The 25,107-nt window shown below is 33.8% G+C and overlaps 1 protein-coding gene across 14 annotated transcripts in view; it reads right to left on the bottom strand.

Moving 5' to 3' along the window:
* The window catches only part of SGCZ (sarcoglycan zeta), a 444,923-nt gene that overhangs the window by 269,999 nt on the left and 149,817 nt on the right, over positions 1-25,107 (bottom strand). For 4 of the 14 annotated variants that reach the window (XM_068681535.1, XM_068681540.1, XM_068681534.1 and 1 more), the window contains one exon: positions 618-666. The exons of the other annotated variants lie outside the window; for them this stretch is intronic. Coding sequence is in view for 1 of the 4 variants with exons in the window: in XM_068681531.1 (XP_068537632.1) it covers positions 618-666 (49 nt within the window). In the remaining 3 variants the exon portion in view is untranslated. The remainder of the gene's footprint in view (positions 1-617; positions 667-25,107) is intronic. 14 annotated transcript variants of the gene reach the window in all.

The raw sequence follows: 25,107 nt of genomic DNA, 5'->3' as shown, positions 1-25,107 counted from the left end.
CAGCTACCCATTTTTATTTCTGAAAATTCTCTCTTCAAAAAGTTGAATAGTTTCACAGATTTCAATACACGATTCAGTGTAATTTTGCCTATATTATGACTTCAGAAATTAACAGCCCCACTCTGCAACAGTTAGTTACTGAGTTAGTTATGTAAGTTCAGTAGTATTCAACACCTAGAACAGTACCTAAAAAGTAAAAATTTTACGTCTCAAGACATTGATTGTCTTAAGCTAAATAAAGGTCTTTTTTGACTCTCTCCATAACATAAGACATCGTTCCCCAGAAATTATTCTTGCAGTACATTAGTCACCACAACTGCAAAGTTCCTAAGATATCCATACAGGTTTAAATTTATGCAGAGTTTATGGAGCCCTACACACAAATACAGCTTTCAGACACTCAAAACTACAACTGGTGTAAATCCATTGATATCCAAGATTTAGGTAGCCTGATACAAAGACAACAGAAATCATTGTAGTTGAACATTGATCCCCTATGTTCCAATTCATAGATTTTCTATATTGAAATTACTCTGAAAATACAATCTAACTTAAAATATCACTGACTGCATTTTACATACATCAAAGCAATTAGACTTAATTAAATGCTCACTTACTCTCCATAGTGATCTATACTTCTTTGGTCTGTCTTTAGCCAAAGACTCCCTAAATAATAAAGAAAAACATTTATTATAATTAAATTAGGCTTCAGTATATCTAATTCCATAAACAAAAGAAAAACACTTATGGAAGAACTCCCATTTCACCAGAGGAGTAACTAGAATATACAGAGGCTGCTGAAGTAGCTTGTACCAAACCACGATAGAAATGCTCAGTCATGCTTCCATTACCTAAAAAGAATTAAATGGCATAAAATACTTCATTTCCTTTCAAGTTTTTAAGTCCAATTGTTATATTTTTTCTCAGCTTCACATTAAAATAGAACTAAAAACTCATTAGCAGAATGGAAGTGACTTCAATTAGCCTTCTTTGTGATATGTTATAAATTGTGAAACTGAAGTTTATAAGAGTTCTTTTTATCAGTATATTTGCATTCAATCAGAAGCAAATAGCTCAGATATTCAATATTTCTAGTGCATTTTCTCCAAATTAGTTCTGTAGAAAATAAGCTTTACAATACAGGTGGACAGCCCAAATTTAAGCCAATATTTTCCTAAAATTCACCTGTTTGAGCACTAATATGAAATTATGCATTTAAGATAGAAGTTATGCTGAAGAAACCTTAAGGATTTTATGATTTAGCAACTATAAACAAGAGTACTTTCTGGGTTTGACTCACTCAGTGCTTACTTTCAGACTGAAAGTTCAAACATTTCAGAGCGCAATTGAGAACAGGAATCTATAAGAACTACTTAAGAATTAAAAAAATAATAATAATGTACTAAGATTATGCTGCTCTAGCTTCTACTGTTAGGGCCAGAAATAAGAATTTGAATTTTTTTGGCCACGTGTGAAAAAATAATTAAAAAAAAAAAAATCACTAAGTAAGTAGAAGACTGGATGTGAGTAACATTAACTGTGAAAACACAACTGACTCTGCATCAGAGATATGGTTGAGAAAATGGTTATTTCTCCATATTTGTATCAGACTTTCAGTTACTTAAGACATGAGCCTAAATGGGGTATTAAAGATATTTTTTTGCTTGAGCTATTCATTTCTGTTCCAACTGTATGCTATCTGAAAATATAAAATACTGAGACGATTTTTGTTAATTATATTTTAGCTGGTTGGAGTTTGCACAGATTTCCTTTAAAAAACCTAAACAAGGCCAGTAAAGTTGGTAGAATAAAGAGAATGAGAAGAACTGATGCTACCTTCAGCTTATTTCTGTCATAATAAAAATTTACATTTCAATTAATTCATACCTGTTATAGTCTATTCACAGCTTCTAAAGCCATCAAGGCTTTTCTCCTTTTACATTTTGTATTGAAATATCTTGATTAACTCAAAATTCCACAATTACTTTGCAGAAAAGTCTTCACATTAGTAGTGCATAAATAAAAGGCTATCAAAATCAGTATGATAACATCAGTGACAGAATATGTGCTTTTTATTTATACTTCAAAGCAGAGGCTTTAATATATTAAATGTGTGTCAGAATTTTTAACAGCACTCTACATCAACTTGCTTGTGTTTCTCTTTCTTTTCTTTCTGCCTTCAAACATATCCCTCTATTTCCTGATTGACATTTTTTTTTTCAATTCAAATGTTAATGTATTACATCTGAGTTGATAGCATAGGCATGGAAGAGAAAGATAAGTGATACATCTTAGTACCTTTTCCTCTGAAATTACATTAGCCTTCTGGGATACTGGATAGGATGAAGCTGCAGATTCAAAGATCATTACACTGCTTATTACGCTTTGTATTTATCTTCAGTGCTGCTAAAGCTTTACAGAAAATCTAATTTCTCTGAAGCTGCATTAATGTCAAAACCACCACTTTTTGGATGCCAGACTTCATTCCAACTGGCAGATAATGCACAAAAGGATCTAATATCAATCACAGTTAAAGGTTTGGCGTATCTGGCAAAGAATTCAACCAGTGCTCTCTTTCTAAATTACTGCAGAATCTTTGCTCTTGTATTCAGTTCATGTTTTACTAAGCAGAAAGATGAAGTGTTGAGCAATGAAGCCAAGGTTGTGCTTAATCCTTTCTCATTCTATTATCGTTTGGGAGGTCTTTTATGACTGATCTGGGTAACTTTTTCAATTTCTGCAATAGTCACTTTGGAGAAAATGGTACTGGGCATTCTAATCAAAACAAAGTAGAAAATAGAAACTGCGTCCCTTCCCACTCCACCTTTTTAGATAAAAGCAAACCAAAACAAAAATCATACAACAGCAGCAACAGTAATGTGATAATATACAAACTCATCAGCCAACCTGTAACATCTTACTGATAAAAGGAAATGATTGTCCACTAATTCAACATTAAACTTAAGACTTCAAATAGCATTATAAAAAATTACAGGTCAGATGAACCATGACATAGAATTTCCTGTTTCTCTTTACTGAATTCAAATCTGGAGACTGCTAGCTCAAGTCTACATGTCTGCATTTTAGCCATTTAAAATTAGCTAAATAAATTCCAGCCCTCAGTTCTGTATTTTAAAGAACGTTACCTTCTTTATGTAAATATGCAGATTTACTACCCTTTACGTTACATCTGACTTTTAGCAGGCATCTGGTCTGGTATTTGGAAATAAAAATGTCAATCACTTAAAAGGAATTTTAAAGGTAAGCTAGAACTAGTCTCCAAGAAATAAGGCATGACCCACTGTATGAAGTGCAGATGGACAATCATCAATGGTTTAGAGATATTATAACCCAAGTGTTTTGCCACTGTCATGATCCCAAATCAATCATTTCCCATGAATATTCTTAAATAGTATGTGTGAATTAATTTGTGAGACAATAATATACCAAATCCTGACCATATATTATGTTAATTAACCCACTACATTTATCTCACTCTCTTTCCCTGACACCCTTGACCTTCTTAGAAGGCCAAAAAATTCTCAAAAATTTACACACACAGATACCTAGACACACACTTCCTGTGTCTGTCTATTCAAACTTTTCTTTAGCATTTAGATTTAAAACTTTTGAAATGTATCAGTTGTCAAGCTGTCTCATCTTATTACTCTAACAGAGTAAAATTTTGTATTAAAAAGGATGGAGAGAACTAATTTAATATCCTTTGCAATTTTTTTGTCTTCCACAAAAATGAGTAGAAAAAGAGGTTTTCCAGAAAATGTCTCCACTTCTGAAATACTTCCCTACAGCCCCAAACCTCTGTCTCACTAGCAGTTATTAAACTTTTTTATGTTTTAAGTTCACTTTTATCAAGTGGAAAAGCCATATCTTCCTTTTATCTTCTGTTTACCTTCTTGAAAGAAGATATTAAATTATGTTTAAATATTTTTTGTTGGAGCCTTTTGAACCTCAGATTGCTAATGCTGAGCCATAGATTTAAAAAACAAGAATAACAGAAATACAATGGTTAACAGGGATCAGCAGGTGTGTCCATTACACTCTAGGACTTGTAAATAAAATATCAGAAGATAAACTCCTAGGATTGACCTGAAATGCATCGAAGAGCCTGGAAGAAAAATATCTATGAGTTTCAGCAATATTCCAAATATAATATAAGAGCAAAAAAAAGTGCTGCTCTAATCACTGCAATAATTATAAGTATTGGTTGCTTAAAGCTCCTATAAATTCTGTTCAATAACCCTCTTCTTGAGGAATGTCTCTTTTGAGACAAAATCCAGTGAGAACTTTAAAATCCAGCCCAAATCTCCTTCAGACTGGATTCTCTATAATATTTTAGACTTTCTAACTAACTAAGAATGATTTTCTCGCTCATAGTCTGTTCCTGCTTTAACTCTTGACATTTAGTAAGTCATAGTGTTATTTGTGTGACCAAAGCTCTGTCTTTTCATCATAAGTTCACAGAGGAATAATACAGGTTTTAAAAGTCTCAACCAATCACAAAAAGATGGACAGAAGTATTGGTTAGCTCTTATCTGGAAACACAACTATTTCTCCATCTCAGAGAACACAAAGAAAAATACATTGCAGTAGGATTATTGTCCCCATCATTCAAAACATTAAGAGAAATTAGTATAGAAACAACTATGGTTTTATAACCCAGTAAAATGCAATGTTGCCCTCACAAGAACAGGTCACAGGCTTTGTATTACAGTTGACAGCTGTAACATGACATTCATACATTTCAAAGTTTATTTTATTTCACAAGGGGAAGAATAATTGTCAAAACTTCAGAAAATGTATAACAAATGATTACCTGTAGTACAATATTGTATTGTTATCTGTAGGTATTTTCTATGTTAGATATAAATACTAATATACAATTATATTCCATATATTTTATGTAGCTTTCAACAACTCAACCGTAAAAGCCTGACTTTTAAAAATTCAGTTATTTTTTGAATACTGATTGTTTGAGAGAAGTGAGCTTAGCTCCAAATAATATATATTTTTTGTATTTTTTCCTTGTGGAAAGCTACATTAATATTTTGCTTTCTTTGTCATTCTAATTAAATGGGAAGCGATATCGCTATGTCTCAGTAATATTGCTAAGTACTAATTTATTTTTCCTGCATATTTTGCATTAATATTGCACTGTATTTCTTTTTTTTTTTTTCAGTAAATTATTACAGTAAATTATCTCAGGTATTTAAACAGTCACAAAACCTTCCAATTCAAGCATGACTCCTTATTTCGTTCATGCTAACTTAATGTAGCATTTCTCAATCATTCCAGTTTTGAAATCTTAGAAGAGGTCTCACGAATCACAAGCAAAGTTCCTTCAGTAGTATTACCTGTAGTAATACTACAATGTATAATTGCAAATTCTGAATTAAAATATACACACACAAATTTCTGCAATGTTTCATGTAAAATTAAATAGCATTTATAACTTTGTAAGAAGAAAAAAGCTATGGATGTTTTTGTAACTACAAATGAATTAGAATTTGTCTACTCTGCTTTTTGTTTATTATTATTATTTATTTTTATTTATTTATTTATACTATTTTATGAATTTATTTCTGCCTCTTGCTAATGGGAAGCACTATGTCAGAGGAACACATTGAAGCTGCAGCTTTCATGTACACATGGACAGCAGATACATTAAAGAAAAGAAACCTGTAACCGCTGTAAGAAAGCTATGCTTCAACATAATGCATATTTTTCCCCCAGAGATTGATCTGAAGTTCTTAACAAGCTAAAAAAAAAGAAAAAAAAAAAAACTTCTTCAGACTGTAAAATGGACAATATGCACAACACTCAGCAACTATGAACCATGAAATAATCTTATATAATGAATAGGGCTACAATCACAAACAAAACATCAAGCAGTCAGAGCAAAACTCTTTAAGATGTGTAGAAATCTCTAACAGGAAAGCAACTAAATAACACTATGAATCCAATAGGCACAAAATACTGTGACAAGACTAACTTACTGCCTTAAACCTGAATTTTAAAATGGGGTAAAAATAACATTAACAAAAATATTCTTTCCATACGAGAAGGAATCAATACCAGAAATCAGTGGTGAATTTGTGAAGGCTTTTACCTCAGAAAATGGAGGTATAAGGTTCATAACAACAGAACTTTAAATAAATTAGATCATTATTGCTGCTCTATTAATTGTCCAAGATGAAATATTCAAGAGTTACTTCAGGATGTATTTATTTATTTATTTCTAAGTTTAAAAGACAAAAAACTAGACAAGTATCTTTGAGACCTGATGCAAATTGAGTGGGGATTAATTTTGATTTAGATTACCATTTGTGTTTGACTTCCAAATACATCACCATGCTCTTGATTTATTATATACCTTAAAATTATACAAATTGCAATTAAGTAGAAATACTGATCATACACTGAAAATTAACTCACAATTTCTACTTTCTTTCACACTGCCATGGTTGTTTATCTTCTGAGTTTACCAAATTCATGCACTATTTTCCAGCAAGATCAACAAGGTCTTCAGGATTTTAGTATCTAGTCATTAAACTCTCCTTAAAAAAATCTCAGACAAAAACAGAAAAGAAAATATATCTTGTAACACTTCAGCCTCCTCAGAAAATATTCAAACTACTTGTAGCAAATTAAACCTTACACAAACTTAGTGGATGAGATTTTCATTGTATCTCACGTATGTACAGTAATCATTAAAACAACATGCTATAAAGAATAAACAACACATTATTGAAAATAAAGACTAAAAATTACCAGTAAACCCACCAGTGATCTAAAAAACTAGAGTGCAGGAAATGTCTATGAAGGTGTGGTGAGGGAACCACCATGCTTAAGCATGAGAAATTGCAAGAGTATGCATGAGAAAGAAAAATTCTGGAATGGCACAATCATGCCAAATCCAAGCCAGGTTTCTCTCCAGAACTGACTCATTTTAACAGTAGTCCAATCATTTAGTGGGCACAAGCAACTTTAATGCCCTCAAATAGCAACTTAAATACTATACATACAAAACCCAAAGTTATTTGAATGTTAAATATTAAACAAAATATAAAAAAACAAAATGCATACATTTGAGCTTTTATTTTCCAGGTAATACAGATGATATATACTCTCTTAAGCAAATTTCATTAAAATTAGATTACCTTAAATACAAAGCCTTAATTTCCTTTCAGATGCACACTAGTTGTGGGGATACTTCCTACATTTTCTTTTCTTAAAATGTTGCTATTATATCTCCTACCTTTCCTAAAGTTACCGTATTCCTGAAGCAATCACTCTAACCGCAGTAGTAGTCTGCTACTAGTAGTCTCTTAAAACACAGAGAGAGAGAGAGAAATGCCTGAGCTTGCCAGACCAATATTCCAGTAATTCAATGCAAGTCAGTTACAAGCCTGACTGTTCCGTGCTATGATTTTAGCGATGCACTGTTCTCACCTTTCCAATGACCTTACCTTCCACTAAATGATTATTTTGTTCCCTTCCAAGCACATCACATTTACCAGAAAGAGGAAAAAGAAAAAAAAAAAAAAAGAAAGAAAAAAAAAAGAAAGATGCATAGTTAATAAAAAGCACAACAAAGTAATAAAGGAAAAAATCTACAGTACCTTGCTGTTGTGCATGAAAGGATAGCAGTATTTTTCATCATATAAAAAGGTTTGTCACACAATTTTCATACACTTCTCCAGCAGGGGTACACTGAAGAAGACAGCAGATATAGTAAAGATAATGAGCAATCATAACTGGGGGAATTTTAGCCTGAGAAATGTTTTAATAAAGCATCATAAAGAGAATGAAGTTGGTAGAGACTCCTGGTAGTCTTCTAGTCCAGAGCTGCTTAAAGCAGAACTACCTTCCACCTTGGCCCAGGCACCTTCAAGCTGCGTCTGGCTGAGTACTGTCAGCCTTCAGTGACACTGACTACAACCACTCACTCTCATGGCAAAGAATCTTCTCATTATGTCCAGTTAAGGCTCTCCTTGTTATAACCAGTGACCATTGCCTCTTGCCCTTGCACACCCTTAGGGAAAGCACAGTTCTCTGAACACCTTTAGGAAGAAAGATGGCAGCTGGAAGCCGAGCTGTACATTCTCCAGCCTGAACAAAATCCTGGTCCCTTTATCTCTCCTCACTCAGCATGCAGTCCTACCCCTAACCATGCTGGCAGCCCCTTCAGTGGCTTCTCCAGCACATCAGAATCTTTCCTGTACCACCAGACCCAACATGGGTAATTTACAGATGTTGGTGGAAAACAAGCCAGACTCTTCTGAGGGTCTGACAAAGCTAAGACAAGGGACTACAGGTAGTATATCTGTATGCAAAATGCACACAAGAAATTGTGATTAGGTGTAAGGAAAAAATTACGACAGCGGTCAAATACTGGAAGATTGTGGAATTTCAGTCCTTAGGGATATTTTAAACTTGATAGGTCAAGGCCTTCATAGTTGGATCTAATTGGACCTGCTCTGAGCACGAGGTTGGACAAGAAAATCTCCCTCCTAAATAACTCGGTGATTCAATGTGTGATTCAAGTTACAGGAAAAGCTACTATTAGCATAAGCTGGCAACATTTCCCACAGGCCTGAATATACATCAAAGCAAAACTTCAAAACAAAGATCAAGGTGCATTAAGTAGTTCAGCAACTGTTTCTTTACCACTGTCAGCTTAATTTCTTCCAAGTCAAATGACTCATCTATGACTGATACATGTATGTCATACCACCTACATCATGCACTGAAAAAACTTAAGCCTCTTCTTCATTGGTGTACTTCTAGATAATAATTTGAAAAAACATATTAAAAATAAACACACAGAAAACTACATCCTGAAAACTGATAAATATAAATGCAGCTTCTTGGAAGACCAGGTTACCTTAGTTACCACAAAAGCAGTTTAAAATGGTTTCTGGGCTGCAGCAAATATTGAATTTTTTGTTACTTTTGGTCCTTTTATTTCTGCAATGCAGCAGAAGAAACTGACCAAAGTACCTTAATGAATCTGCAGGGAGAAACATTTGCGATGTCTGACACGAAAACTGGTATATTTCAATGAACTACACAAGGCAGAGTTGAATTAGACTATGGGATCTAATGTACAGAAATGCTCAGAGCTTTCTGCAATTGAAGCCAAAGGTGCTATGCTTGAATAGATTTTACATAATGATAATCATCTGTAAATATTCACTGAAGTGGAATATTTAGCCTTAAAATCATATGAGCCCTTGGTCACCTACTATGGGAGTAAGGATGGAAATGGAGATACCACCTTTCATGACAGTATACAAATAAATTAAAGATTGTGAAGGCTTTCAGGTAGCTTCATATTACCGTTAGGTAAAAAAGAGCAAAATAAGAATTCTGTCTTTAGAGCATGAGCATGATTTAATACTTAGTAATGAATGAAGAATGAGGTCATGCACACACTAATGAAAAGAAAATATATATATATATTAATTAGCATTTACTCTTTGAACTTTGTTCATCCTATCAAATGATAGGAAAAGAGTTTCTATGGAAACACTACCTACTTACTGAAATACACATACTTATGTGAAATACACATAAATGCAAGGGTTGAGATGCAATACAAGATAAAGTTAGTCTTATTTCTGATATTTTCTAACTTTGACATCCTTAATTATATTATTTTACTGTCAGAGTGGTTAAGACTGTTACATTATACTGTTTTGTTTCCCTATTACACTTTATCTATCAAAACACTTTCTGTGACATGGCAATTAAGCGACTGCTACTTTGCTTAACTTTTAGCACTGATCTGAAAACAGTTTTTATTGTGAGAACCCCAAAATAATTAAGATGCAAACAGTGGACAGAAGGTACGCTAATATTGCCTCTTGTTTCCTTACAATTGCTGACTAGTAATATCCTATTCTTTTTAATCATTCTTCACAGGTATTAATTAGTTTTACTTTCAACTGTCACGTTTTATTCACTAATTTTATGGACTCAAATCAAATATTTTGAGATCTCTCAGATGAAATCTCAGTATTTCTCTTCAATATCTTTTACAGTCCTGCAGGCAGCTGACCATCTCCTTTACTATTTCCTGTATTGTTTCCTTATAAAGTTATTTGAGTAAAAAATACTACAGGGAGCTCAATTATGCATTCCAAATTTGATCAAACTGCTCAAGTCTTTAAAACATGACTATTTTTTACATGAAGTTGTTATTTTTTTATGTTAAACAAAATATTTAAATTTTTGGTTATGTTGCTTTAAAGTCAAAGGAAATTATTTCTATGAACTAATGATTATAACTTGAATTAAATATAAGCTGTTTATACAATGAAATATATCATCCTTTGTTAACACTTTAAGGAATGATGCTCCTAAAAATATGTATGGTGGACTTAAAATACATTCTCTATTATGGACAACCTCATCAATAAAAAAAAAAAATTATAGGTTTTATAAAGCATGTTGTAGCCCTGACATGTAATGTTTTGCTAAACCTTTAGAAAAAAAAGCAGCTTGTCGGAGCCAAACAAGGCAGTGACTCTCAGAAGTGTTTCTACAGTAGACACAGAATAGTAATGAAACAGCTTACAGAAAATATTCCCAAAACGTAAGAGGGAGTAAAAGACATTTTTTTCCCCCAGTTGCATTAATATAATCTGCAGAAATACCACAATCATAATTACGGTGCTAGTGAATAGTACTATAAAAGACCAGAATTAAGGTCTTAACGATTCTATCATCTAAATATATTCAAATGTCACATTTAATCATAACATTTAATTTTCCTTAATACTCAGCCTGACATCTCTCTAAAACCTCTTTATCCTATATTTTTAAGACTGTATCAACCCATCTTTCATTTTCATACTGTTAACATTTTGAATATATGCAAAAACATGAATACTCACTCACAGATGTAAGCTTCAGATTAACAGCACAATTACCAAAACTCTAACAGGTTATTTTATATAATCCCAATTATTTTCAGATTTTCTCCTTTACAAAAATTTTATGTAACTGTTCTGTTCAAAGTTGTAGCAAAAAGGATCTGATTTTATTTATTTATTTTTTTAATGCAAGACTATACTTCTACCACTTAAATCTCTGGTTTCCAAAAGCCTAGGGTCACAAATCAGGTTGCTAGAGATTTCATAACCTTTTTTTTGGTGGTGGGGAGGCAGCGGAAAGGAGGTAAAAAGAGAAAGGTAATATAGACCTTTACAGAACAATAAATGACCTAAACATGTAGTTGCAGATCTGAACCCAACAGCAGTCAAACCCAGTAAAGCTTTGGATTATGAAGCTACAAATTCCTTTGTAGTTCATACAATATCATGTGCAAAATAACTAGGCTTTGAAACATGCTTATTCAACACATTATTAAAAAACATCTGAAGTGCATTTGGTGGGTCTAGGTAGAAAATACTGTCTCATATTTCAGAGGGTTTTGAGGCATGAAACAGAAGTTTATTCATGAAACTAGTTATGTCTACACAGATGTAATGAACTATACAAATCCTAATATATGATTCCACTATGGAAAAATTAGACAAGGAATATACAGGTGAGACATTCGTCCAAATACATTTAGAATTTTTTAATTCCCAGTTTTAGAGAACTACATTTTGTTTGCTCGCACCAATATGAGTTCATTTACAGCATCTAAAAAAATTAATTCTAGACTCTGCTAACCTGTTCAAGACAGTCACTGCAGATTTTATAATGCAAAAGTTGAGCACAGGAACATTTCACAGTGTTGGATTCCCTTCAAGTATTAAGGTTCTAAAAAGACAGTCTTTTTGTCCAGAGCTGAGGGAAGAATTAAAATTACATTCCACAGTCCAGAATTCAGAATTTTGCCTCATTAGACATCTTCCAAAGAAGAGAGATGCATTCTTTAAAAAGATCTAATCTAAATCTTTTAGTAAGTTGACTACATTGTTCCTAATCATTTGTTTCACTGAAAGTACACAGAACTGTATGAAACCTAAAGACAAGTAGTTTATTAGTTAGTTTATTAACCACCGAATGAAACTTACAATTGTAGGCACCTTAAGACCATTTTTTGTCATTTACACAAATCATGCAAAATCATATTGAGGTTTTTATTGTTGTTGTTTTTGTTTGGTAGAAGCAAGCTATCAAAGAGCTTCAGAATGACAAAAAAAAAAAACAAAAAAAAAACACAAACTTGTCAAAAAAATGAATTAGCTGGATTCCAATTCCTGCCCATGATAAAGCAGTTGGAATTGGCTATTCAGTGCAACTTATTGTTAGATCAAAACCAAGTTCCTTAGAATAGATTCTGCCTGTACACACATAAACAATAAACAATATATTCTTGCAATTCCTATTTACAAATGCCAAAAAAAAAAAAAAAGCTATTCTATTCGCTGAAGCATAACAACATTTCCTAAATTCATTCATCAAACACGTTCCATTTTTCACTTATATAGTGGGAAGAAATAATAACTTCTGAGTACAGCAGTTCAGAAAATATGGACACAAACTCACTTCAGCATTTTAAAAAATGTTTTTTTCAAAAACAACTTTTGATTGATTTTTAAGATTTCCTGGCCAAGAAAATATGTGGTAAATAATATTTTCAAGTCAGCCAAACAGAACTATAATGAGGTAGTTGAGGAAGACAAATCTCTGCAGTCTGTAACTGTACAGCTTTTGTTTTTCAGAATTTCATTTGCAAACCAAACATGTTGTAAAAGAGCGACCAAGATTTATTTAATTTTCAGCACTGCTCAAGTCTTCTGACTCCAAAATCATACATGTGCCTTTTAGGGCAAGACTGAACTAATTCATTGACGTGGACTTTTGTAGAGTATGACTTAGGATCATGACAAATATATAGAGATGTGAACAAACCATAATTTGTGACAATTGTTACAAGAAAAACACAAAACACCTCATACGGCCAAACTTGTTGCTGCCAGTTGAACATTTTAATATGCAACATGTTCTAGTCATTTTGAACCCATTTTACATGACAGTCAAATCAGCTATATTAATAGCTGGTTTGGATACCTCTGGTGACCTACTCAGAAAATTATTTTTTTAGGCCAACAGCAGTTATCATGCATTATAGAATGTCTAATTACTAGTATTTTTGATTATGAAAAGTGCGTTGAGCATCAGCACTATTGGCAGTGGGGCATAAGAATTACTGTTCTTCAGAAACAAACAAAACAAAAAAAATCATCCATTCTTAAGAACGCCTGCCATCCACGGAAAGTAACAGAAAGTAACAAGAGATGAATTATTTAATTCCTACTCCTGAGACCACAGCAGCATGATTAGTATCCCTCTTTCTCACATAAACAATCAAAATTCTGAATAAATAATATACCAAATGAGAAGATCATAGTTCATAAAGAAAAATTCTGATTTATATATATATTATTTTTTTTTTTTAAATGTGGTATCAATGTTCCCTGAAAGTGCGTTAAAAGCAAAGACAGAAGCTTTATCACAAAATGTTACTCTAACTATTAGAAGTTTTGATTTTGAAATTAACCTAAAAGCTAAGCTTCCTACACAGTGCAGCTGTGGCATCATTCCACCTATTCTTGCTTAAGATAATGTTAATAGCATAAATTAAACACTTCTTTTCACTTGAACTATTTTCATGAAATCGACCTAAGGAATCAAAATTGAATGTGTAATTTATGATTGTGCATTCACTTTTAAGTGGCCATGTTTGCCCGTTACAGAGCTGAATGATCAATTACCTGCTGTGCACATTAATCCTACTCCTATATTTAAATACAGGGTTTGGATTTTAAAAAGTCAGGCATAGGAATAGATTAAAGACCAACTGCAAGTTTCAAGGATAAACTAGAAAACTGCACCAAATTGCCTAAAGACAGGAATTTGTAACCTTTTTGTGTTTTAATTTTGTATTTGTATTTTTGTGTTTTAATTTACAATTCATCTTCCTGATGAATTCAAATTCATCATTGCTGGAAATTGCTGGAATGGTGGAACGAGAGTTCAGAGAGGCTGAGGAGCCACTAAGGGAAAACTTAACAGCAGCATCCCAATGAGAAACTAGAGCTTGCCTAAATAAGAGGAGTGAAAATGCCTTCAAAACTAGGAATAGGCAATGGAAGTTGGAACAATGTTGAAGGTTCAAGGCAAACTGACATCAATACATGATCCCTGCCAGGAACCTGCAGAGTTTCTGCTGCTGCCTGGTCCAGAATGTGCTAACTAGTTAACAGTGCAGAAAATCAGCTTTTAACTGGCATTCCAATGTGCAGTTCATGTCAAAATATAACTACAGTACACAAGGTCACTCATGGCTAACAAAAGGTTAAAAATATTACATAAGGCTACATAGGTCAGAAAACGAGAGAAAGTAAGAAGGTACCTGAAATAACAAAAAGGAATGAAGTTGAAGCCTGCCAATATTACTAATCTGTAAAATACCATGATGCAAGAAGCTCCAAAAGCTGAGGCAGACAAGGCAAAGTGCTTACTAACAAGCAAAAAGAACATTTATTTAATTCAGCCAGTAATTAATAGATGTGGTTTTGCTGAACTGAAAGTCCCCTCTCCATATAGTATGATTTTTTTTTTTAAATGGTATCTAGTCTTAACAATTTGTCCTTCCTTCTATTTTAACTAGCATTTTACATTTGAAGTAGACTGCAATGAAGACCAGAGATTTTGTTCTGTGTTCCCACTTTGTAATGGACCCTTTCAGGTTTTACCTAATGTTTTAGCAGAGCACATCTGGAAGGTCACAAGGACTTTTACAAAAACAGAAGAGGAGCAGCTCTTGTGCAGTAAATTAGAAGAAAAGATACAGCTTCTGTCACTGTAGTTATTTCTGATCTGGTAGAGAACATAAAAGAACTGTACTCTATAAGCAATAAATTGCAATAATCAAATCACTGTTCTGGCAGAACACCCCTCTATGGTTTTCCTGTACCTACTCCTCCCAAGAGCAGAATGCCATACAGATCATGAAGCTTTGAGAGTCAGGCAGAGTGCACCTACCTGAGGCAAGTCCATGAAAGGAAATACGAAATATGTTGTAAACAAACAAAAATAATAAAAATAAAAAAAAAACACACATAAAATACATATATACTTGTTTCTTTATAAGGAGACCTATACACAACTGGGGATTCAGAACAAAAGAGGTAGGTCTTTCCCTTATTTCCCCAGATTCCAGTCTTCCCATTATTCTGTCAAAGCACTAAAGAGTTAAGGGGAAGGGGCAGATGCTATGAAAACAACTGAAATGCACTGCAACTTTTTTTTAATAATCAAATATATTTTTATTTCATAGCCCATTAAATTAACTGAATTGTTCAAAAGTAGGAAAACATCCTTCTGAAAAATAAGACTATCTTTAGACAGTTTATGCTGTATTAAATGTTCATTATTAAAGTATAAGCGAGGGCAAATAGTTCTTAGTTTTAAAGCAGTCATATAGTAAGATAGTAAAAATCTATCTAACAAAAATAGAATTCTCAAGCATTTGGGGATGGACAGCTTTTCAGAAAAGACACCTTTAATCAAGGTAGTTACATTTATTTAAATCTAGAAAATAACTTTCATACAGCTATAATATACTGTTTTCTTTTAAGTATTTATTCAAATTCTTGATTTGCTAACAAAAAACTCTTCCCCTACCTCCCCTCCTTTCACACATGAATAGAACAGATTATGCCTAATTGAAAACTGCAGTCAGAAAAGCAATCAGGCTGACATGGTTAATAACAGGAGCTTCTTCTCAAACATCATTATAAACTGAATTGGAATTGCATTTTTCCTAAATATGAAGTTTGCTATTGTTACACAGTGTGAGCTGTTTCTCAATTGAATTTAAGAAAAAGAGACAAAACTCAATGTGTATGTTTTTGCCTCTGCCTGGACACTTAAGTATCCCACCTAATACATATGTTTCAGCTCTATTGTTATATTTTTTATTTCTCTCATTAAATTATGAATATAAACTTCAGACAACACAGTACTAAATGGGGTTCCTCTACTCTCTGGCAGTGCATTTTCACTGAGGGGCAACTACAGAAACCATTTTAATGGGTAAGTTTCTACTGATTTTGAGGTTAAACCATTTACCTTTAGCTTCTTTATACAAGTATCATTCAAGAAAATCACTTTCCCACAAAGAAAAATTATAATCACTGTTTTTTTCATTTCATATTAATCAAATATAAAAATAAGCTGAAATAAAGATGTCACTACATGGCATATTTAGGAATAGCACACCACTAAGGATGATATACACTTCTAAAATATTATTCAAGAATATTTCAACAGAATATTATTTCAAGAATATATCAACACTCACATATTGACAATTTCCCAAATTTCCCACCACACCAGCAAATAAATCCAAAATGAAAGATACTAGCATTTCATTACATTAAGACTATATTCTATATAAAGAATTCCAAAATATTATGCAAAAACTAAATTAGCTCTAAATTTATTTTCTTCCTACATTATATTAACTTAGACATTTAACTATAAGACAACTTTAACAACTAGGTCTGAATGTTTTGATGTTAAGCTCCATTGAGTACACCCAAGTAGAAAGTTCCACAGCTTCAACATCACCAGTGCTGCTTTATTTCCAGTGGCTGACACTTGAAGTTTCAGTGCATCAAAATGTGATTTCTCTCATGCTGCTCTAAAAAGGTTCAAATTGACTATACTGAAATACTTATGAACAAAAAGCAATGCTTTGAATCTTATCAAGGACAAAAAAGAAGAGAGCCATGGAAAGGGTTTGTAGAAAAGCAATATTTCAAATACGTTTTTTGAATGACTGCCTTTTGGTTATTGCTACTTTCCTAACCTTGCTGGAGATACAACAGGACACTGGACAGGTTGTATCATATTGATATATCATCCTCTTTTTTTTTTAATCACTTTTAAGGTTCAAAGTCAAATGAAAATAACTGTTTTAGAAATAAGTGCCAAAAATCATAGCTTTTCTGGAAAAGTTATTTAACTCTTTTCCATTTTCTCCTGTTAAAAGACTACAACTGGATATTGGTTTCTTTGTCCTTTTTCAAACTTCAAGTTCTAGGCTAAGACTGCCCACGTGTTCTCTTATTTTTACAGAGAAAACCTTTGTATGTTTTATGAAACAACCATTCTGATGATGGAAAAAATGAGGCTGGAAGGAAGCAGCTGATCCATAGAGGTCACATGCAAAGACTTTGACACTTCCGTAACTTCTTTTTTTCTTTAATTGACATTTCTAATACGAAGAGCATTTTAGTCCATATCCTCAGACAAAATAAAATCTTTGTTATTGTATAACTTTTCATTCAAGGGGATTATGCACAGTAATAGAAAAATTGATGTTTTAATTTAGACCAGACTTCCACTGTATAATTATCATAAAACAAGTTTTAATTAAAAGCTGCACACATGACCACACTGAACATTATCATGTTAGGTACTGAAGTCTACCTTGTACAAACTTTTAAAATGAAGACATCACAGAGTTCTTACTCTGCTGAGACTTGCATGTCCTCAACAGTCTCTTCTTCCTAAAAGATATTTGTGGCTATTTCTGAAACTATTTCCCCACACGTTTTAATAGTGTAAAACACATTTACTGCAATAAAGGAATATTTTTCTAAGTTACAGTTATGAATACCTATTTCTAGCCTTGCAAGGTACAAGGTATGGTCCCAGTTCTGTATAATTCCATGTAAGGAAATGACATGACTTGACATTGATGCAAAATGTTTACCAAACCTGAGACCTGAGTTTACAACATCACCTCTTTGCTTTAACTATTCTGTCGAAAGTGATTTTTCAAACAATTAGTTGTATCTTCAATGCCTTTTTTTTTTTTTTAAAACCTGTTTGTTTTCAGCTGTGTTTCGTATTGACTTCTCTATAAAACCACACTCACTATTTGTTTCTAATAAAGCCAGTAGCAAATAAATTGAGCTACAGAGAAATTAATCCAAATGGACAATTACGTGCCTATGCTAATTGGTTTTGTTATTTGTCAAATCCTTTATTTAGGCCACTGCAAGGTAGAAGTAACCTATATGGCTGCCAAGAACTTCTAAAGAACTTCAAGTTAGAATACAATAGGGGTGCATCTTTTATAAAGCATAATAATAGGGAAAATAGAGCAGTACTCTCATCAGTAAATTATTCTTACACTCAGTAACTTGTGCTAATAAGATACATCTGAACTGGAGAATAAATTTACATCTCATGTCTAATAGCTCATCTTAGGCTCTTCCAATGAACCTGCCTGATGGTATGTTTTTCCTTTTTAATAACCTGTTCATACTCTTGACCTAATCATTATTTGCCAGAGGGAAAAAAAAAAAAAAAAAAAAAAAAGTTAGCGATTCCAATTTGAAATTCCTAATAACATTAAAAAAATAAAATATGTTATTTTGTGACATGATATTCCCCAGTTCTTGCCTTACTGACTAGCTTGTTTCAAACATCTTTAAAACTACTCAAAAGAGGATAAAATGTGTGCTAGCAGCAAGATCCTTATGGCATAGTCTTTCATTCTACTCTCCAACGTTCTTTTCATGCTAGTAGGGCCATGCTTAAAGTAGTAGGTATACTGTGTCAGTTGCCTGGAAAACATTGATCCTGAGAAGCTTGGGATCAGCAAAAGGTACACCTTGTGTGGTTGAAACTTGTAGGGGTCTGGATTCTTGAACTCTTGTTCTCTACTGGCCTAATCTGAATGTTGATTGCTACCATTTATTTTGAACTATGAGACTGACTAAAGTTAAGTCTGGGTATAATCTATAGCAAAGATTTGTAAGAGAAATAAATCACTGCATCTTGCCAGGCAGGAGTAACTGCCAGCAAAATCTATGACCACTGAGTATAAAAACACCTGCAAGATTTGTTTTCTAGGCTTCATCCTAGAGAATTACAAGAAGCCAAGTGAGCACAAATTCATTTAATACAGTGAAAGTAGGTAAAAACAGAAAAAGCACTGTATAATAAATAATTCATGACCTACTGTCATTAACAGGGTGGGGTAGAGGAAGGATGGGTGTCTGACAGAGATGCCTGGAATTTAAATAGACGTTCTCCTAGACATCACTGTTAGCCACAATAAACATCTCTCCTTTGTGAGCAAAATGAAAAAAATAAACTTTTTTTTATTATTATTTTTATAGTTATTCTCCCAACTCCAGCATTACCCACTATTAGTTACCTTTTAACCATTTGGACATTTGAAAAAACTCTGTGTAAAATATCACCACCCACAAAACTTGTTACGCCTGACAGACTTCACACAAAGTGAATGACCATTATACCTCCGGCAGACATAGGAAAACATTACAACTTCAATGCAAAATTATCGAAGCAAGGACTCCACAAGTGTTTTAATCCCTCAGTAAACACAACTGATAGAATAAGTTATGAATAATGCTTACTGCATAAGCAGGCTTACATTTCTGTTTTTTTTTTTGTTTGTTTGTTTTTAATTAAACTTTGTATTAGCAAGTGAGTTAAGCACATAAGCAATATCATCCTTATTTTACACTCCATCGTAAAAGGATTTTTAGATCCAAGATGAATAAGAAGCTGTTATCCAAGACAAAACTGTAACAATTAGATGCAAGACTATATGAAATAAGCTGGGCACAATATGATCCTCTATAGCACTTTGCAAAAAATCGAATGTGGTCTTTTATACTACAATTTAATGAAAAGGGACCTAAGAAGCCACAGCTTACAGGTCTCCCCTATGCTCAGGATTCTTATTTGCAATTAGGAACCATAAGGCCAATTTGCCCTCAACACTTCCTGGTAAAGAATTTCACTGGGAATCTTACATATGTCTCAAGACTATCTATACTGTTATAAAAAATCTCTATGGCATCTTACATGTAGGGTTTTAAACAGAATGTTAAGTGTTCCAACTGCAATACACAATGCCAAGAAAATCCAAAGTACAGTAATCAGGAACCATTCATCCTGCAGCCTTATGTCTACATATTATCTTGTAAATTGTTGTGTTTTTCACCTCATCCTCAGATTATTGAACATTTCAGCATGACAGTTTGTGTCATTACATCTAATTACATAATCAGAGTGAATTCAAGTAGCCACTAAATTAGAATATTTATTTGCCTATGATTTATTGAGCTGTTAAGTTATGACAGACTTCGTGTGGGGAACAGCTTCAACAACACATTTGACTACATGCTTTTTTCAACCTCTGAAACCAGGAATCTGAAAATAAGACGAGAAAACTTTATGAAACAATCAAGACCTGTATCTCTTTACAATAACCAAAATCAGAATTAGTGGATGACTCTTAGTTACCTCAAATCTCAACATACTTTTTTTTTTTTATCCACTTTCTCAGAACTTTCTCATTTGTATTCACTGTCTGACAAAAAACATACTTTGCTTCTTTTCCTCCTGTTTCCTGTAGCTGTAGAATAAAACTCTAAAATTACTGCATGATTACAAGTTAATTCAAATGGCTTTACTCATCTTCAAGGTCAATTTTTTAGTACTATAGAAGATCCCACGTCAAGTACCATAGGAGTTCTGAATGGGATAAGATGTAATCTTTTAAGCCCTTTTACACTTAATTCTCCCCTTTTGCTACAAAAGAGGAGAAAGTCTAAATATGAGTTTAAGAACCCCGTCAGCTCAGAACCTCGAAATTCTCTCTTACACCCATAAAGCCAGAATCTAATTCCCTTTCTTCAGTGACCTGACAAACATGACTAAAATAAGAGTATACAGAGGAATCCTAAGCATCCAAAATACTATGGTAGAGGCTGGGAGAGGAATGGTTGGAGAGCTGCCAGGCAGAGAAGGACCTGGGAGTGATGGTGGACAGTCGGCTGAATATGAGCCAGCAGTGTGCTCAGGTGGCCAAGAAGGCCAACGGCATCCTGGCTTGTATCAGAAACACTGTGACCAGCAGGGCTAGGGAGGTGATCGTCCCCCTGTACTCGGCTCTGGTGAGGCCGCACCTCGAGTACTGTGTTCAATTTTGGGCCCCTCGCTACAAGAAGGACATAGAGGTGCTTGAGCGGGTCCAAAGAAGGGCAACGAAGCTGGTGAGGGGCCTGGAGAGCAAGTCCTATGAGGAGCGGCTGAAGGAGCTGGGCTTGTTCAGCCTAGAGAAGAGGAGGCTCAGGGGTGACCTTATTGCTCTGTATAAGTACATTAAAGGAGGCTGTAGCGAGGTGGGGGTTGGCCTGTTCTCCCATGTGCCTGGTGACAGGACGAGGGGGAATGGGCTAAAGTTACGCCAGGGGAGTTTTAGGTTAGATGTTAGGAAGAATTTCTTTACTGAAAGGGTTGTTAGGCACTGGAACGGGCTGCCCAGGGAGGTGGTGGAGTCACCATCCCTGGAAGTCTTCAAAAGACGTTTAGATGCAGAACTTAGGGATATGGTTTAGTGGGTACTGTTAGTGTTAGGTTAGAGGTTGGACTCGATGATCTTGAGGTCTCTTCCAACCTAGAGATTCTGTGATCTATATAGATATATCTATATATAGATATATATATATATCTATAAAACGTAGATATATCTACATATATAGATATATCTATATATATCTACATGTATATATCTACATATATAGATATATCTATATATATATATATAACAACTGAAAATTGCCATAGAGCTCTTCCACATGGGGACAACCATATTTGGATAGTTTGAGGAGCTGTGTTTTCATTCATAAAAATATAATGTAAGAACTGAGTATTATTCTATGTGTATTCACTGTGGTTTTTGAATCTCAAGAGAAATTTGACTTTGCATCTCTCCCCAAAGACCCAGATCTTAAACATTTCTGGGGAATGAACTCATTACATATTTCCTAACATTAACAGAAATGAAGCCCTGTGCTTACTCATAGCTCAGATTAAAAAGAAAGATAAAAAGATAAAAAATAGATCAGAGTGAAAGATCAGATGTCACATACATATATTTTGGTGCTGCTGTTTATCATGCAATGAACTGGTCTTTGATCAAGGATCAGCTCATATAAGGTTGATGGACTAAGTATGGAATGCAGTGCTATCAGGGCTCCCCCCATCCTCTCTCAACTACGAAACCAAGTCTTATGTCAATTAGAACATTCTACCTTCTGAAAGGGCATAACACTTAAAAGATAGGATACAAGATGGTAAATGCAATATTTTTTTTTCCAGTAACAAGTTGGCATTTTATTGAAACTGAATATTAAAAATCAAAATTCTTATTATTTTTTTTTAACTAAGAATTCCAGAAGAAGTAAGGTATGCAGTTCTGGGCACCACAGTATAAAAAGGACATGAAACTGTTGGAGAGTGTCCAGAGGAGGGCTACGAAGATGGTGAAAGGCCTGGAGGGGAAGACGTACGAGGAACGGCTGAGGGCACTGGGCCTGTTCAGCCTGGAGAAGAGGAGGCTGAGGGGAGACCTCATCGCAGTCTACAACTTCCTTGTAAGGGGGTGTCGAGAGGCAGGAGAGCTTTTCTCCATTAACACCAGCGACAGGACCCGCGGGAACGGGGTTAAGCTGAGGCAGGGGAAGTTTAGGCTTGACATAAGGAGGGGGTTCTTCACAGAGAGAGTGGTTGCACACTGAAACAGGCTCCCCAGGGAAGTGGTCACTGCACCGAGCCTGACTGAATTTAACAAGAGATTGGACTGTGCACTTAGTCACATGGTCTGAACTTTTGGGTAGACCTGTGCGGTGTCAAGAGTTGGACTTGATGATCCTTAAGGGTCCCTTCCAACTCAGGATATTCTATGATTCTATGCCTTATATTTAATAGTGTTATCTCACATATTTGTATACCCATGCAACCACAGTTAACTAACTTTGAGGTGTTATTCCATTATATGTGTTTCTAATCTATTTATTTAAGCAGGAAAAACAAACAAACAAACAAAAAAAACCTTCCCTTTAGTTTCAAAAGTTTTCAGAACAATTAATCAGCTAGTTATTTTACTCGACACATTCAAAATCACTCACCTTTTCTAAAAATAACCTTCACCTATGAATTTTTATTTTTCTTCTACTTACACTGGTTACAACTCCACTCAACCCCCTTCCCTGTTTGCAATTTTGTGACTGCATCAAAACTCAGCCATACCTTTTTTTTTTTTTTTTTTTTTTTTTTTTACACAAAATACTTTTTGTGCGTGATTTAGGACTGAAAATACCCACTAATGATCTAGAGTCAAACAACTAGTACTTCCTAATCATTTGGTATAATCCATTCTCACTCAGAGAACCAAAGAAATTATTTCTCTTACATTGTACCATATAGGTATATATGTATGTATAGCTACATATGTTTAAAAAATTCTCAAAGCAAAAAAAAAAAAAAAAAAAAAAAAGACTAATATTGGCATTAATGCTGTTTTCCCCACATTTAAATTAATACTGAGTAGTTTTGCTTCAGTAATCTGATATAGTCATATGATACTCTTTCAAGCAATTCACAACAAGATTATAAATTGTCAGACTGAATTTGAAGAAAGAATTGACATATAAAACTGCTCATTTTTATTCATAAATCAGAAATGATTCCTGGGAATAACTGAACAGGCAGTATTACAGAGAGTTTTCTTCTCAACTTAAGCATAAATTCACTAATCCTAAATTTTGGTCCCTTCTACCAAATAATTCAATATTAATGTATTCGGTCCAGTTCAACAAAAGAGCTCTTGACAACAATTTTTTTTTTTCTGATTACTGTTAACAATGCACAGTCAAAACCCTGACAAACGTTTAAAATGGAAGTTTAGAAACAATAAGAAGTAAATTACAAACCTATCACAGTGTTATAAGCACAATAAGCAAATGGAGACTTCCAGCAAAACCTTTTTAAACAGAATTAAAAATCACAAATACAGTCTTTGCTACCCCCACGAGAACAGCTTTTCTGTGATGCCCTGGCTCACAAAAGCTGATTCAAATTCACATCTCTCTACTTGGTATGCTCTATAGTAGAAGTGCCTAGTTTGTAATAGGGGAATACAACTCAGCTCTCAGCCATGTTGTAAAAGTATTTTCTTCCCACCTTCTCACCACTCTCACTCTATTACTTGCCAATTTGTTTTGCATAACCTCCAATCCTTAAATTTCCTCTTGGCTAGTATACCTGCTTTATAGTGCCACTGAAAGTCTCTGCCTTGCTGAGACAGGGCTCAGTTTGCTTTCAGGAAAGGTCCAGCCCATGGATAACATGAATAGAAATGATATTTATGTGAAGGAATGACTTCCTATTCAAATATAGTCAAGGTGGTCTAATTCAATCCACACCATTCTCCCTTTCCAAAGCCCTCAGAAACTTCTTATAACTTATTTTAAACCTGCTGAAACATCCCTGAACCTCTCCTATTTCTCTAGAAGTTCTGGAAATCCTCAGTATTGCCATAAAACATTAAATGATATTTTTATGCTTTTTTTTTTTTTTTAATAAACTCTTTGATATATTCTCTTCCTTCTTACCTTCCCTCTTTCTCAAAAAAATATCAGCTTCTTTTATACACCCATGTAGTTCCCATATCCCTTATTTTTGTTGTAATTATTCACTTCCTTTCTAAACCATTTCATCCCACTCCCAAATTTCTCATCATACTTCTTCCTTGTATCTGTTGACATCATTAGAAAATGTAGTTTGTTTTAAACTTATTTAATTTTTGTTTGTTTTAAACATTGTAATTTACATTCATTCATATTCTGTCATTTAACCTTAACTGGCAAATTTATATGACTAATACAAGCAAGCAAATTACTTCTGTATCTTTGGTGGAGAAAAAAAAAAGAAGGGCTATTCCAGTGGGTTATCCAGAGCACCCATGTTACAAACTTCTTTCTTTCAGTTGACTTACGGCCATTTGAAGCAATGTTCTTCCTAAGATCTAAGGAGGATTTCAGAGTATATACACGACTAAAATTGTAGACTTCTTTGACAAGGTAATGCTATCTTATCAGCTAAGAATGTCTCTAAAAAGCAAGAAATATTTGGAATTGGCTGACACTGCCTATGACAACACGTTTGCAGAATTTCATTTAGACATACAGTTATTATTGAATAACTGCATTACATTATATGATTTAT

This window comes from Anas acuta, chromosome 4 (assembly GCF_963932015.1).
Source record: "Anas acuta chromosome 4, bAnaAcu1.1, whole genome shotgun sequence".
Lineage (NCBI taxonomy): Eukaryota > Metazoa > Chordata > Aves > Anseriformes > Anatidae > Anas > Anas acuta.
This window is presented reverse-complemented; position numbering and strand designations above follow the sequence as displayed.